Source organism: Aphelocoma coerulescens, chromosome 5, assembly GCF_041296385.1.
Source record: "Aphelocoma coerulescens isolate FSJ_1873_10779 chromosome 5, UR_Acoe_1.0, whole genome shotgun sequence".
Lineage (NCBI taxonomy): Eukaryota > Metazoa > Chordata > Aves > Passeriformes > Corvidae > Aphelocoma > Aphelocoma coerulescens.
In genome coordinates, this window is record NC_091019.1 from 53578617 (window position 1) to 53593482 (window position 14866).

The following is a 14866-nucleotide window of genomic DNA, read 5'->3' on the forward strand; positions in this document are numbered from 1 at the left end:
TGGAAAGAGCGGAGAAATTTTTAGGACCATAGGTGGAATGAGAAACTTCTCTGTATCCTTTGAGACTTGTCAGCTACTGTAAGCTTTTTTTATTAAAAAGGCTTTTATTTGTTCTCAGTCTTATGCACTTGGAAAATGAAATCCAACAACAGTTGGTCGAGAATAACAGTTTAAAAGCAGTGGGGTCTTAGAAGTAAGAAAAGCTATTTCAAGGAGGCACTAGGCAGATGTAAATTGCAGGAGTGGAATCACAGCATGTTTATCATTAGGGTATCTTGGATGCTACCTATGCAGAAATATGAGAATGAAACTTTCACTTACCTTCATGCCAGTTATCTACACTGCTTTTTGCAGCTGATTCAGCAGGGGAACTTTCCACAGAGAGGTGCTCCAGCCTGCACAGGACCTGTGCTCATAAAAGTGGTAGCTTCGGGCCAACAACCCAGCTGAGCCCAGTTCCTTGTGGGAATACCTTAGTTAAGGGAAACCAGTTTCTACAGCCAAGAGCAAATTCAGAATTGAAGTGTCTGCTGCAGCATCTTGGATGGGTTGTTCCTTCCTGAATATTTAGACACCTATTGATGAAGGTAACTCTGTGTGGTTCAGCAGCTAGGCTCGAACCTCTGGCATCTGAGACACTGCTGATATGGAACAACTTTGAAGAGTGCTATCATCTAAAGGACAAAGACATTGTATCTAGCCTAGCATGGATCAGGAAAGCAGTGGAGGAAGTAATGCACAGGTCCTAGGAATATAATGGATTAGAAGAAAAGCAGAGATTGTTAAAATGGAAAGTTTTAGACAAGATTAAAATAACAGGTGAAATCCTGATGTCTCCATGTTAGAGTGAAAATTTTCCATTGCCACGGGTAGGGTGAACATTTTGACAACTATATTTTGAAAATAAGCAGCTGTTTTTCTAAGCTTGTCAACCTAAGACTTATTTCAGGGTGAAGCAGGAATCTGAATTAATTAAAATGAGAATTTGAAGCTAACTGCATAAAACATTTACATGGATTCTTCCTCTTCAGAATTAGATGTATTTAATTAAATTAAAGAGGATTGCCTTAGGTGGTGGTTAATTTTGGGTGTGAGTTTAATGCATTCAAACTAATCCACTTGCAGTGAACATAGAACAAGTGTCCTGATTGTCAGTGTGCACCCACTCTTTGCATTGTAAGCAGTAGGGTGATATTCTGGCAAACAGTGAACAGAACTTGGTTCTCCAGATATTACCTGTAAATTAATAGTAGCCAATAGACATCTTCATTTACAATGCATGCTTTAGATAAGGAGAATATATATACGCATGTTTTTGTGAGACACAAGAGAATTAGTGTGGGGAAAATACTGGTCATGTGGGGTATCTCTTTAGTAAAGAATATTTCCTTCAAAAGAGCTTAAGAATTAAGATGCTATGATGGATTTGTGAACCTATATATTGCAACTGCCTTTGGCAACTATGTCAGGTTATTTTGTGACTGCAGGTGGAATGTTTTCAGACACAAATACTGCAGTGATCACATGCTACCAGGGCAGAAGGAAATAATAATTTCACTTTATGTATTCAAATTATACCATCATGTAAAAATATGCTATCTAAAATTTAACAAAAAAGAAACACTGGAAAGTTAGATATTTGGAAGTAAAAGCATGGATTTTACAGAACAATGCCTGAGCTGTGGTGACACTTCACTTCTCAGCATCCCATTCCTAGAGTGATGCTTGGTGAGACCAGGGCAAAGATACAGCAGAGCTGCTAAAGCCGCTGCTGAGGTTTCTTTGTTTCTTACTAGAAGATTCAGCTATGCTTTCAAATATCTGTGCCAAACCTGGGTTCCCAATAAGGTAGCAGCTGCTGAGTGTCACAATTCTCTAGCTGACTATGAAAAAAATGTCAGACACCTGATTCTCAAAGAAATGGAGCAGTGTTATTGTTAAGGCATGGATTTTATGTGATGCTGCCTAAGAATGCTGTCATACTTACAGTATCAGTGACTGGTACCTGACACGCTGTTTTTCATTCCTATGAATCACTTTGGTTATAAAATAGGATTTTTCTGCTAACTAGAAAGTGTATCACAGAACTGTTCAAGAGCCTGCTCTCCTCGTGACCCCAGAGCATGCCAGTGGGAGGTATCCAGCGCAGTGGGTGTTCTCATTACCACTTGACATTTTGCTGTTTGGTTTTCTGCCTATTGCTGTTTAATGATTTCAATTCTTTCTTTGCCAGTCCCAGAAGCCATTTAGCAAGCGATGTACTATTAGTGCTACTTAACAATGTCGACACAGTCACTAGGAAAGGAGTTTCATTTCCAAACTGTGCTACAGCATTACCCCTCGCCATCTGCTCCTGTCATGTCCCTCGCTGTCATATTTCCCAGTTAACCCTTTGCCCTGGCCTCCTTGCCCAGTGCTCTTGGGGAGAGTGGCAGCCTTGCCTGAACTATAAATACCCTCTGAGGCTAAAACAGACTGCAGGTCACTGTAATGGCAGTGACATAGGTGAAGGTTTTGGATGATGTAAATTGGCATATATTTGCTTTGTAAAGGCACAGGCAGAAAAATAGAGCAGTCACAGAGAGCATTGCAGGTTTCTGTCCTTAGCCTACTGTTAATCACAGGCACTTCACAACTCCCATTAGTGACAGGTCTGGAGGTCTCACAGCCTTTAATGTAAAATCTCAAATAAGACTGCAGAGGGAAGATACTGTACCTTTTGGGAGAACGAAGACATCAAGACTGTGGATGAGATTCATTTCACTGAATTTAATCTACCAAAAAGATAGATTGCCATTGATACTAATCATCCATGCTTCCCTCCCTCCCGTGGTGAGATGGCATATCTCCCAAGGATGATTTACATGACTCTAATCACTAGGCAGCCCTGACTATTAAGTGGCACCAAGAGTCCAGACTGAGAAGGATGCTCAGCTTCAGATGAGCTCAGATAGAGGCTGGACAAGTACATGGTAGCAAAATTCTTTGCAAGTTATTAAATCCATAGCAATAGTATCTGGCTTAAGAACTTCCTAAGCTGAAAACAGTCAGAGGCTGTGAGTTATTAAGGGGTAGTATCAGACATGTTTCTCCTGTTGTGCTGTTACTCTCCTAAGCATCTATTTATGGCCACTGTTGGAGCTAACACACAAGGGAGATGGACTTTCTGTGGGACACCATATGGCCATTCCTCATGCTCTTATGTGAGGCCGCTGTAGCAGTGAGAAGGGGGAACGCACATTTAGCAAAAGATGATTTCTGCAAATGGGAAATTGGCAGGAAGGTTTATTTCCAGATCTGTGGTGAAGTGCTACTGACCTACAAACAGAAAAACTGGAAGTCAGTCTTACAGAAAGAGCCTGTGCCAGGTGCTGAATGTCAGTGCTTTATATCAGGTCACCTTAAGCCTTTCAGAGATTCAGATTTCAGAGCTGTTTCACCATGTGTTCCCCTCAGATGGTGCAGACAGCTTGTTTGAGCCTTAGACAGTACAAGGAGATTCAGATTTGACATCATTTACAGTGTGCTGTGTAGCTGTGCTGCTACATGGATGCTCCCTGCCTTTGTGACAGCACCAGGGGAACTAACAGGGTGGAAGCTTGTCATTTCAAATAACTCATTGAGAGCACAGAATGTGTGGCCCAAACCCCAGGTATCAATCACCAGAACAGTGCTTATGACCTCCCACTATATTGGGCACATGCACATGTGTGTGTACCTCGTACTTGGGATGATTGTTCAGTTGAAAGATTTTGCAGAATTGACTATCCTAAATGCTGAGAGCCTTAAATGGTTTGCTAAGGAGGCAAGCACCTCTGATTGAGCATTTTGCTGCCAGTATGGTAAATGTATTCCTGTCACTTGCTGCAGAGATCTTTAATTAGAGTCTCCGTAGCTGTTAAATGGCATCATCGCTGCATAAATACACTTCTGTTTGAAGTCAGACCTGCCTTTTATGGCAATCTCTACATAAAAAGAAATTTTGATTAAACTGAGAAATGTTTTCCTTATCAAATCCTAAGACATAAAAAAGGCTGGTGGAATTGGATTTAAAACATCAAGCTGGGCTTTCAAAATGGAAGCTTTTGCTCTCTTTTAAACCACACTGTGTTGAAACTGCCAGCAAAAATCTTTGATGAAGGGAGAACGTATCGAACTTTACTTTTGCAATTTTCTGCTTGGTTTCTTGTAAACTGCTTTTGTCTAATCATATTTGATATCAAAGATAATTTTATTTAATGTGGATTAGGTAGCATGACATATCCACTGTGGTCTTTCATCATTCTCTGTTTAATTTTGAATGTGACATGATATTTTCTAGTACAAATGAAATTTGTTCAGCAGTCAGCTTTGAAAAAGAGCCTGTCTTTTATATCTCTGTAAAACATTATGCATGGCAAGCAGAAAAAATTACTTCGTTCTCAGACTTCTTAAAGTCTTTGGTGTAGTCTATAGATTACAGCCAGTGTGGAGAGGAGAGATGGTTTATCCTCACATACTGTCCAGTTCAGCAGCCTCCATAGCACAGCTGCACACAGCCAGAACGGGTGTAGTTTGGTACCAAAGGGAGAGGTTACTCAGAGAATCAAAATGTGATGCAGGAGATGAAGGACAGTGTGTTAAAAGAGACGATTTTTCAGCCCAGTTAGTATTTGACAGGGCAGCTTAGGGCTGAGGGTATAGCAGTCTTCTGTGATATGGCTGAATGAAGGCAAGGCTTGTTCCTCTGTTATTCATAGGCCATGGTGGCTTTGGCAGTAGTGTTGAAGTTAGAGTAGAAGAGAGCCCTGTTGAGAAAGGTGAAAAATAATACCAAAACCCCAAATGCACTTACTGACAGGGTGTAAAACAGGAGATTGTGTCTAAAGGTTGGAGGATGCCAGCAGTGGTGTGGAAACCACTGTGAGGAAGGAAAGGTTGGCTGGTGTTGCAGCAAGGGTATTTCTTAAGGACAATATTCCCAGACTTTTTTTCAGCTTTCCCTGAAGCCCTGGACTCATACCAGATCTGAAAGGGGAATGTAGGTAGGATGCACTGATGTCTAGGTTTTACTCATTGCTTAAGATCAAACCAATCATCGATGCCCTGATGGAATTTTTTCATTCTGAACAAGCTGGCAGAGAGATTTAGACATATGACTCTGGGGTTTTTTTTTAATCCAGTAAATCTGTGGGTTTGGTCTATCTACCTACTACAGTCCTCACAGAGTTTAGTTACGGAGTTCTGCAGAGACTTGGGGCTTTACCATACCCACACTGCTCATGCTCTTTTACAGGATATTAAGAAATGTGTGTCCTGAGCATTTATAGATATGTGAAGTAGATGTTCTGCAGCTTTTTCTGAAACAATGTCATATACTTATGTGAGACTTGGAGCCTGCACTCAGTAAGTCAGGGGAGACTCTCCCAGTTCTGCATTCCCAAACATACAAGAGACAAGGACAGAAGCAAAAAGCTTTTCCGTGAACCTTTTTTAGTAGTAAATGGTCTTTATATGGCAGTAGGTATCCTTCTCTTGCCTGAATGAGGAATCCATTCATTTGCAGAAGGATGATTTGACTACCAGTGTGTAGAGGTAAAACAGTTCTTGAACCATGAAGAATATGTGTTGTGATCTAGGATGAAGTTGGGAAGACAACTGGAACATGTAAAAGGACAATGTTAAACAGTTTCTTCTTCCTTTATCTTTTCCATATTGTATTGAGTAACTGCTATCTTACCCAGAACATTTCCCAGTACCATTGAGAAATCCACTAAGAGCACCAAAGTGACTTTGTCCTTCCCAGTAGGAGAAGTCTGGTGTGGAAGAACTGTTAGAAATCAGCCACTGTTAGAAACTGTTAGAATTTACTGCATTGTGATGGAGCCTTTGAAAGTTTTGAAGTTTTCCACTGTATCCTGGATTGTTGCAGTGGTATGCTTTGCAAGTGAAGTTATGCACTGACTACACTCCACCTCTTTTACCATAAAAACTTTCTACATGACCTCTACACAAACCAAGAATTTGCTTCTGAGTGATACATAAAGGAACAAATTCTCTGCATCAGATCCTCACTGTGTGTGTGCAATGTCTTGCAGTGACGTGATACCTTTGCTGGTAGTCACAAAACAATCCTATTGCTATAAACTCACATTCTGGTGGTGCTTTGTGTATATGTGTATCTCTTCTAAATGCATATGATTATTTAGGCTGACTTGAAGCCTGCATGCTAGCTCTTCTGTATATTGCATGTATTATATACAGGTTTTCTGCAATAATACTGATTCTAACAGAAATGGGAGAAATTTTATAGCCTGTGGTATTCCTGACAGGTTAGCACCATGTACATGAAATCTCCATAATTTTGAAAGTTACTTAATGGTTAGTCTTTAATGATGACTTCGGGACAATGCAAAAGCAGGTAATAGCTTTCAGTCTGATTTTGCCATGTTTTTCTTCACAGCTTCCTGTTATGGGAGGAGCCTTTATGGACTCACCCAATGAGGACTTTAGTACAGAGTACTCCCTGTTTAACTCATCAGCCAACGTCCATGCAGCCTCTTCCATGCAGAATCCACCAGAAGAGACATCCCGTTCTTCAAATGATGCCATATTGTTATGGATTGCAATAATAGCAACAATTGGAAATATTGTGGTTGTGGGAGTGGTGTATGCCTTCACCTTCTAGGATGACTTTCGCTACAAACACTGGAAGAAAGGAAAACTTCAACAGTATTTGTCATGTGTATGTATGTATGTATGTGTGTATATATACATGTATATCTATATAAATACATATAGGTAGAGACTTTGTTGGTTAAGTGCTGCCACAGTCATTGGAATGAAATGCAATTTAATCATGTTAAGTCTTGATGGCAGAAAGTTTGGATGCAAGTTGTGTGGAGGTGAGAGCTTTATTTGAGAGCAGAGCCAATACCAGTTTTGTATAGAAGTGTAATAAAAGAGAGATCAACTTGGGTATAGTAAATACAGAGAGATATTTATATAGAAAGTGCTTATTTTCTACTGTAGATTTTTCTAGCAGCTCTTCTGCAGTTTGTCAGCTCTTTTGGGTTTTTTGTGCATTTCTTACTGTTGTATAATGTTGTATGGAATTGTTCCAGGTCATGTTTTCTGGACATCTTAATTTCCTAGATGGACCAAGTGGTTGGCATTGGCTTGGTTCTGATGAAGTCCAAGTTCATCATGTGTGAGTCTTCAGCATGGCCATAGACTCCTGGGCTGTGTTCAAAATCCTGAGTCTTAGAGCCATGACGGGCAGATGCAGGCTGTCTATTACTTGCCTTCCAGTATCAGTTACTGGAGCTGATAATCAATAAAGTGATGCTGAACCTGTCTGCTGTTTGGGAGGGGGCACAGCTATTGCTGCTCTGCAGACCCTCCGCATTTCAGAGGAGGAAATGATAAACAGAGCAGCAGCACAAGGTCCCATTTCTGTCTAGAGGTACTGGATTGCAGTGGTTTGTATATGTGCCCCTTCTAGGAAACAAAAGCCTAATACCACACTTTTCATCTCATTTGACTGCAATCCAGATTTCTTACAGCAGCTTTGTACTTTCATAAGGTTATTAATGTATTGAAAGAATGATGGGGAAATTGTGAAGCCTAATTAATTGCGAATATGTGTATGAGAAAGATAAAACTGAAAGAAAGGTTGGGCACTTCTGTGCTCATGAGGGGATGAATTCAAGAGTCACATATATCCTGGGATAGGAACTACACAAGAAAAGTAGTAACTGTCAGATGTGCAAGTATTTATATCTCAGTATTAATATATCTCTGGGTTCTGGTGGGAGTCCTGGAAGTGATTTTTTTTATAGCTGGATTTAGGTAATGATTCTGATTATGCTTTGGATTTGTTCCACTGAGAGGCAACATTTTTACTGCATTTTTTTCATGGGCAGTTCATTTTCAAGAGCTGTATCTTTTCAAGACAAGCTGTAGCCTTCTTTGCTTGAGAGATTATAAAATCTTGAGAAAAGAAGAAAAGAAATGGAAATCTTCCTCTTCCCCCTTAAAAATTAAACATAAATACATAAAATGTATGCACTTTGAGAGCAGCAAATTCTTCTTCTATGTCTGCATGTACTGTCTAGGCTTTCTGTCTCATATAGCTACTACCCTACTTCCAGAAAGCCTTGTCTGCAGAGACTATTTTTGACACTTGCCTGCCACTGAGCTTGAGGCTGGGCTAAGAGCTGCTGAATGTATAGAGAGGTTTGGATTTTCCTCTTTTCTCTTTAAACCCATTTTCCTGTAGGGCTGGTGGACAATTACTTGAATCAAAGCAGCATGCCCCAAATGAGTATTTATAACCACTCAGCAGTCACTGTGTGTACTTTTTCCCTCTCTATGAACTGTCCTTTAAAGCTAGGAAAGATGCAAACAGAGCTAGCAGTGGGGAGAAAAGAAATTAGGTTATTTTGAGGCTGAGAAAAACAATTATGAGCTTCTGTGTTTGTTGTTATTTCCCCTTCTGGAGGAAGGATTTTGTGAAGATGGTTGAGGACAGACAAGACCTGCACTGGGAAAAAAGTTTGAGAAGCCCAGTTCTGGAAGATCAGAGGGAAAGAAAGGTAATTCTGTCTAATAAAATAGCTGTAGTCTTAAGAATGATAGAAAAATTATGATTTTCATTTCCTAAAATAGCTATTAATTCCTTCATAGCCAGAGGACAATGAAAAGCAGGGGAGCTTGAATGGTGTACCTTGTCTGTTTTTGCACCCCTCCTTATTCTTGCTGAGCAGAAAGGAAGCTGTTAGAAAGCTGCAGAGAAGTTTACAAAGCAGAATTGAGCAGGACAAGGTGTGAACATGCAGGACCATGAAAATATTGTTTAATGTAATGTACTGTCTCCAACCATTTTTTGATATTCTGTTGCCTTTGTAATTGTATCAGTTGCTCGTGGGCTTCTCTTCATTGTTCCTGCAGGCTGTCTAGTTAGGCCAGATCCTGCAAACGTTTCTGCATAAAGAGCAAAACATTTCCACCATGACTAAAACCAGTTTGACACAATGGTACTTGCCCAGTGGGATTATTCTGCTGCCTAATGTATTTACCAGTGGAGATCTTTGCTTGTATTGCCTAGAATATTAATCTTACTGCAATTAGCAGTGTTTGCATCTCTCTCCCAGAGCACTGGACTAAACTCATTAACCTTGAAGAAAAGCATCAGAGTGGGAGCAGCAAAGAACCACTATTCTACTAATGAAACCAAGTGACACTTTTGTGTTGCTTTTCCTAAAGAAAATGCCCTACTTTCATGTGGAATTGATAGTAATAGCAGGAGTGTTGGAAAACAATGAGTTCTACCTCCTGCCTCCAGATCATCATCATACATATTTTCATCGTTAGAGGCTGTGTTGTCAAGAAGGGCTGGACAAAACTTTAATTTAAGTAATTGGCTTGACAGGGTGACATGGCAAGCTGGCTGCAAGCACCAAGTGCAGGCATTTCCTGCCTCATAGTTAAATTGCCCACTAACTGTACAGCTTCTCTGTCAGGGGAAAAAGTTAGTTTTAGGATGCAGGTACAAGGATACTGCTTGTGAGGATCTGTGTGGAATATTGTGACATGTATTGAAGATCCCTAAATTGCAGTGGCCAGAGCTGGTTCAAGTTCTGATCTACTTTGATAGTGACAATATGCACACTATGTTTCTGGATGTTGTGTTCTGGCTTCGTCCACTGCAACCACGTCTCTCTTCTGGGAGGTTAGGGAAGGTTTAAATTAAACCATTGAAAAGGGGGACTAATCCATCATTAAGCTCAGAGAAGCCACAGAGGGGAATGGAGAAGTGGCTGATGTTTCACAGGTATGGTCCTGTGAAATATGTTGCCTCTTGAACTGTCAACACAGCTTGGCTTGGAGCACTGTAGCTTCTCCTTTCTTTGGAGCCAGGCAGCTGGATAATTGCTGTCACTCACTGAGGAGTGATGAGGAAGCCCAAACACATTCCCCAGAACTGTTTTCTGAAGCCTTTCTGTAAAAGAAGAGAGTTCTGTGCTTTGCTGGCCACTTTGTGTATCAGCCCGAGAAAGGATTCCTCTTGTAGAAGATCAGTGCTTCAATTAAAAATGTCTAGCACAGACAGCAGTTAGAAAATCCTGATTGGAATTCATTCTGTGGTAGGCAAAGCAAACCATTTTATACATGCTCTGCCTCTAGAGGTATTTAACCTCCAGCTCTGTTGTGCAACATCATCATACAAACACAAGAAGCAACTTTGCCCTGCAAAGTTATCAATGAGCCATGGGAAGCAGGAAGACAAACTGAGGTGCCCTAATGAGTCTCTTTAGCCAAGGCCTCTAGGGATCTATGGCAACATACCAAATAATCAAACTCCCTCTAAAGAATTCTTTTTTTCTCAAAGCAGCCAGCAGCTCAACACAGCAGCTGTGCAGCCACTACGGCAGAGAGACTAAAGGCTGAACAATTATTCAGGTGGGTGCAATGGCACATTAGAAAGGAGAACTGAGTGGGCAAGCCCACACAGCTATTCCTGTTGTATTTTTATCTGCAAGTAGGAGTCTGGGCTTGCCCACAGCATTAATACCCTGCATTTCTGTGTCAACACACTTGCAAAACTGAAAAATTGATTTTGAAACTGATGCAATAGTAGCACAGAGACTCGTCTGCTACAAATAATGTATTTAGTCTTTTCAGTGGGCAAAGGAGATCATATATATCTCAGAAGTAATGAGATCCCCGCTCCAAAATCCTCACTTCCAATGGGACTTGAGGGCAGTCAGCATCCCACCCAGTTGCTGAGCAGCCTGTAATAACCAACACCAAATCAAGAGTGGATTGAAGCAGCCAGCCATTCTAGTCTTACCCTGCAAACCCATTTGAAGATAAAGGAAAAAATACACCTTTGTGTCTGGGACCAAATGAAAACAGGAGCCCGTAGTCTATGGGTTGTTATGTATTTTGTCTATTATTAAAAGCTTTCGTTTTGCTATTCCCAAGCAATTCCAGTTGTTAATATCCTCTTCACATTTCTCTGCAGGCTGCTGAGAGTTATTAATTTCATGTAGCACTGTCCATTTATCCAATGTAATTTGACTGAGTTTCCTGTGGCTAATCACAGAGTAGAATCTGGAAAAAATTGCTCTTTTTAAGGGTGATTTCCATTTGAGATAAACAGACTAAAGATCAGAATCCCAGATCAAAATGTGTCTGTGCTGTTGGAACATTCGGAGCTCTGGAGAACTGGATTTCATGTGGTTAATGCACAGGAAGGAAAGGGCAGTGAGGTCCCCGGTGATAATGTCAGACATGAGGGTTCTGACAGGCAGAGCTGAGCAGTTCATTAATTGCTGCTGTGTCCCTCTGAGCCCCGCTGGCTTCCTGGACACACAGCCAGAGCTGGGTGTAAGTGACCTAAACCACCAGGTACAGCACGTCCCTCCTCACCTCACAGCCTGCTAATCCTCAGGGAAACAAGCACATTGGTTCCATTCACAGAAGAGGCAGAGATCAATATTCTGTTAGCTATATTGTTACTGGTACATTGTTCAGTCACCATAAGGTCAAAATAGGGGTGGCTTAACATGAATTTAGCCCTTTACCCCTCACCTGAGATCATCCTAAAGCTGTCAAGGCATCCTGAGCCTTGAAGTCTCCTACTGCCCTTAATCTGACACTAACTTTTTGTGTTTTCTCATACAGCCCATCTTTGCATTTTACCTTGTCTTTCGAGCTCAAGACAGGGAAAATGAAGTTGCCACTATTCTCTGGAAACGTAGGGAACTCCTAACACCTATAGACCAGCCATGTCCCATTTTAGTTTGTGGTCCTTCAGGCACAAAGAAGGAGGAAAGTGTCCAATTACCCACTTAAGCGATTTCAGGGGAATATTTGCCTTTGCAGAACAAAATGCATGACGATTTTATCTCATTGTGACCCTTCCCAGAGCATTTACACTGAAACAGCATGACCAGATCTACTTTTGCTGGTTTGGAAATTACACCAACACAGCCAGGAACTGGAAAAGAAACCCCTGATAACACAAACGTGCCACAATCATCTCAAGGACGTGTCTCTGAAGGCAATTTTTCCTGAGTGACATAGGCAGACTTGAGCTGTTGGTAGCAAGGCAAATGCCCTTTTGTGTGAGCACAAATAGTCTCCTTCTCTTTGGGAAGTCTTGGGACCATTGTGCCACCCATTCTGTCTTTCCCAGGCTACTATTTTTAGTCGTGGAAAATACTCAAAAAGCTTCCTGTGTTGGTAGAATACATATAAGATTTACCTCTCAAAGCTCTGCTTAGTCTTCCTGCAAAAGCAAAAACCAGCCTATTTTCTTAAGCATGCAACGTTAATGAGTCAAGTATCATTGGTACAGTAGCATTGTCTCATTTTAATCTTCAGGTTTTTTGCCAGTAGGTCTCAAAGGAGATCTTACTATTATCCAGACTTTAAAGATGCTGAGAACAGAAACAAACTAGAGAATCACAGAATGTCTCCAAAGCCACTGCCCAATCCTTTATGTTGTATCATTCCTTATTCCTCCCCATATTACCCTGATAATGAACTCACATCCATCTCTTTAAACTCACTGTTACCATCACATTGTCTCTATACCTTCATTTTATTCCTCCCCTTGTCTTGTCTGTATGCTTTTCATTCCCTGGTATCAGAGAATATGAGCATTTGGAAGCCAGCAGTGTTCTTCAGGCCTTGTTAGCCAGCTCCTTGATTGACCTCTGAGGGTAAGGTTAGTGATCAGTAAGGACATTGCAAAGTGAGGGCAAAAAACAGTGACACAAGGTCTCTTCTTGGGTGAAAATCTTAATCATTATCTGCCTTAGCAAACCACAAAGTGTTTCCCCTAAGCAGAAGAGCAAGACACGGCCATGAAGCTTGGTAACTGTGTTGTCAGTATCCATACAATGTGAAGTTACCTTTCAAAAATTCAGGTTTTATAAATACACTGCATTGTTCTGCAGCCAGCATTTACTGAGCTTTTCCCAACCCAAAGTCTTTTTTTTTTTAGCAGTCAGTGGTAATACTCTTGGGGTAAAGTGAGGGCAGTGGGAGTGGGCCCTAAGGAGAATAGAAAAGCTCCATGTGATTTACTGTGAGGTCAGGGCCATTAAAGAGCAGCCTATTCAATAAAGAAAACAGCCACAATGTGCTAAGCCATTTCAAATCTAGGCACACCTGCAGTTCTCGGATGCACAGCCAAGCTGCAATAGCCAGATTGAGCATTTAGAAATCTCATTGTGACCAAAAGAAAGGGCATTCTTTTGCCAGAACTGAGGGAGCTATGCAGCCTTGTGTTCTGGGAGCTTCCTGAACTGCAGCCATTACGGTGATATCACATTTTCTGAGGAGTTCGCTCCCACTAATGAACAAATAAGATTGAACTGTTTCAGGTCTAGGCCTAAAACTACTCTCAATTGCTGCCTTCATAAGGATGATGGAAGTTCCTAAGCCTGCATGCTGCTCTATCAGAGAGACCTTTGCCTCCACCTGGAGTCAACTGCATTAATAACACTTCTTCTATACTTCTGACATCTGCTTCGCTGGATCAGTTTGCAGGACTAGCTGTGGGTTGCTGGGGCTTTATTTTAAATGTAAAGATGTCTGTAATTTCCTAATCAAAAGCAAGAAAGAAAGCAGAATGCTGTATTTTTTTAAATGAGAAGGTAATAAAACCAAGTCAAAATATTTTGATAGATATGTTGGAAGGATATATAATATAGCAAATAGTTGCACTATTTTTTCCTAGTATGAGTACCTAACCTGAGAAATATTTGTTTTTTCTCTAAGTCTTCTTCCAGTTCTGAAGTTGGGAAGTTTAGAAGGAGTGGTGTACAAAGTCTCAGTGAAATGTGAAGCCTATGTAAATAAATCTGGTAGTTAGCTTTGTGAGGTAGTCTGTTACATTTGTTTTTCAGTTATCTCAAATACTGCCTAATCATTTGGGAGTTTTTTCCCAAAGATAAGCTAAATAATGACTCTTCTGAAAGCATCTGTGCTTCACACAAAGTCACAGTCATATGGAAATTACATCTTCAGTTCATGTAAAGCAGCTTTACAGGAGCCCTTTAGTATGCACTGTTACTTTTTCTTAATAATCCTGGACAATTTAATTCTCTTGTGCTTTCTCTCTGCTACCCTGTTTTGTACACTATCAGGTTGGCAGGGATTCTGTGTATTGTTTTTGTAATACATGGGTTGGTTTCTAGAAAAACCTTTACTGTTGTAATCATTGTTCTTGAATTGTGGCGTTCTATCTGTAAAGAGGAAAACAACTTTGAAATGCCCTCTGCTTTCTCCAATTTTACTGTAATTAGTAAGTTTTGTTAAGAGATATGGCTTCTTTTAAGCTCCTGTTATGTTCTTTTCCAGTTATTGACTGCTTTCACTGTGTGTGTACTTAGTACTGGTTCATTCCTTTACTATGGTGAAAATGACAAGTTTTGTTAATATCAGATGGAAATTGTGGTTTTGGATAAAGTTCTTCAAATTGATAATAGTGTGTGATTTTTCATTTTGTTCTCAGTTTACTTGAGAGTAGTTAGAAGTCTGGAATTGCAGTTATTTAATTATTACCTCCAGTGATACTCTGACACGAGTAATTTCTTGCAATTTACAAATCTGCTTGGTTTGGTAGCCTTGGGAAACCGTCTCTATTGAATATATGGCATGGAAAGAACACTGTGGTTATTTCTACAGAAATGCATTTACCAGCTCTCAAAGTCCGAGAAGTGTCTCAACACATCTGGGAGCCAAATAAAATGTCTTGTTTTCTTCAAACATGAGCTCAGAAGCCCTTGCACCACAAGCCCTTGTGTCACTGCTCTCTGCCAGTTCTCTCCTCAGCTGAGCTTGGCCATCCTCTCACAGAGCTGTGTGG

The 14866-nt window shown here is 40.6% G+C and overlaps 1 protein-coding gene across 1 annotated transcript; it reads left to right on the forward strand.

Annotated features, from left to right (window-relative positions):
- The first annotated feature begins 519 nt into the window (after window positions 1-519).
- C5H14orf132 (chromosome 5 C14orf132 homolog) lies at window positions 520-14483 on the forward strand. The gene is made up of 2 exons (XM_069018193.1): window positions 520-587; window positions 6443-14483. Exons 1-2 carry the CDS (start codon window positions 582-584, stop codon window positions 6665-6667), a joined length of 231 nt encoding a protein of 76 aa, XP_068874294.1. The 5' UTR covers window positions 520-581; the 3' UTR covers window positions 6668-14483.
- The last annotated feature ends 383 nt before the right edge of the window (window positions 14484-14866 follow it).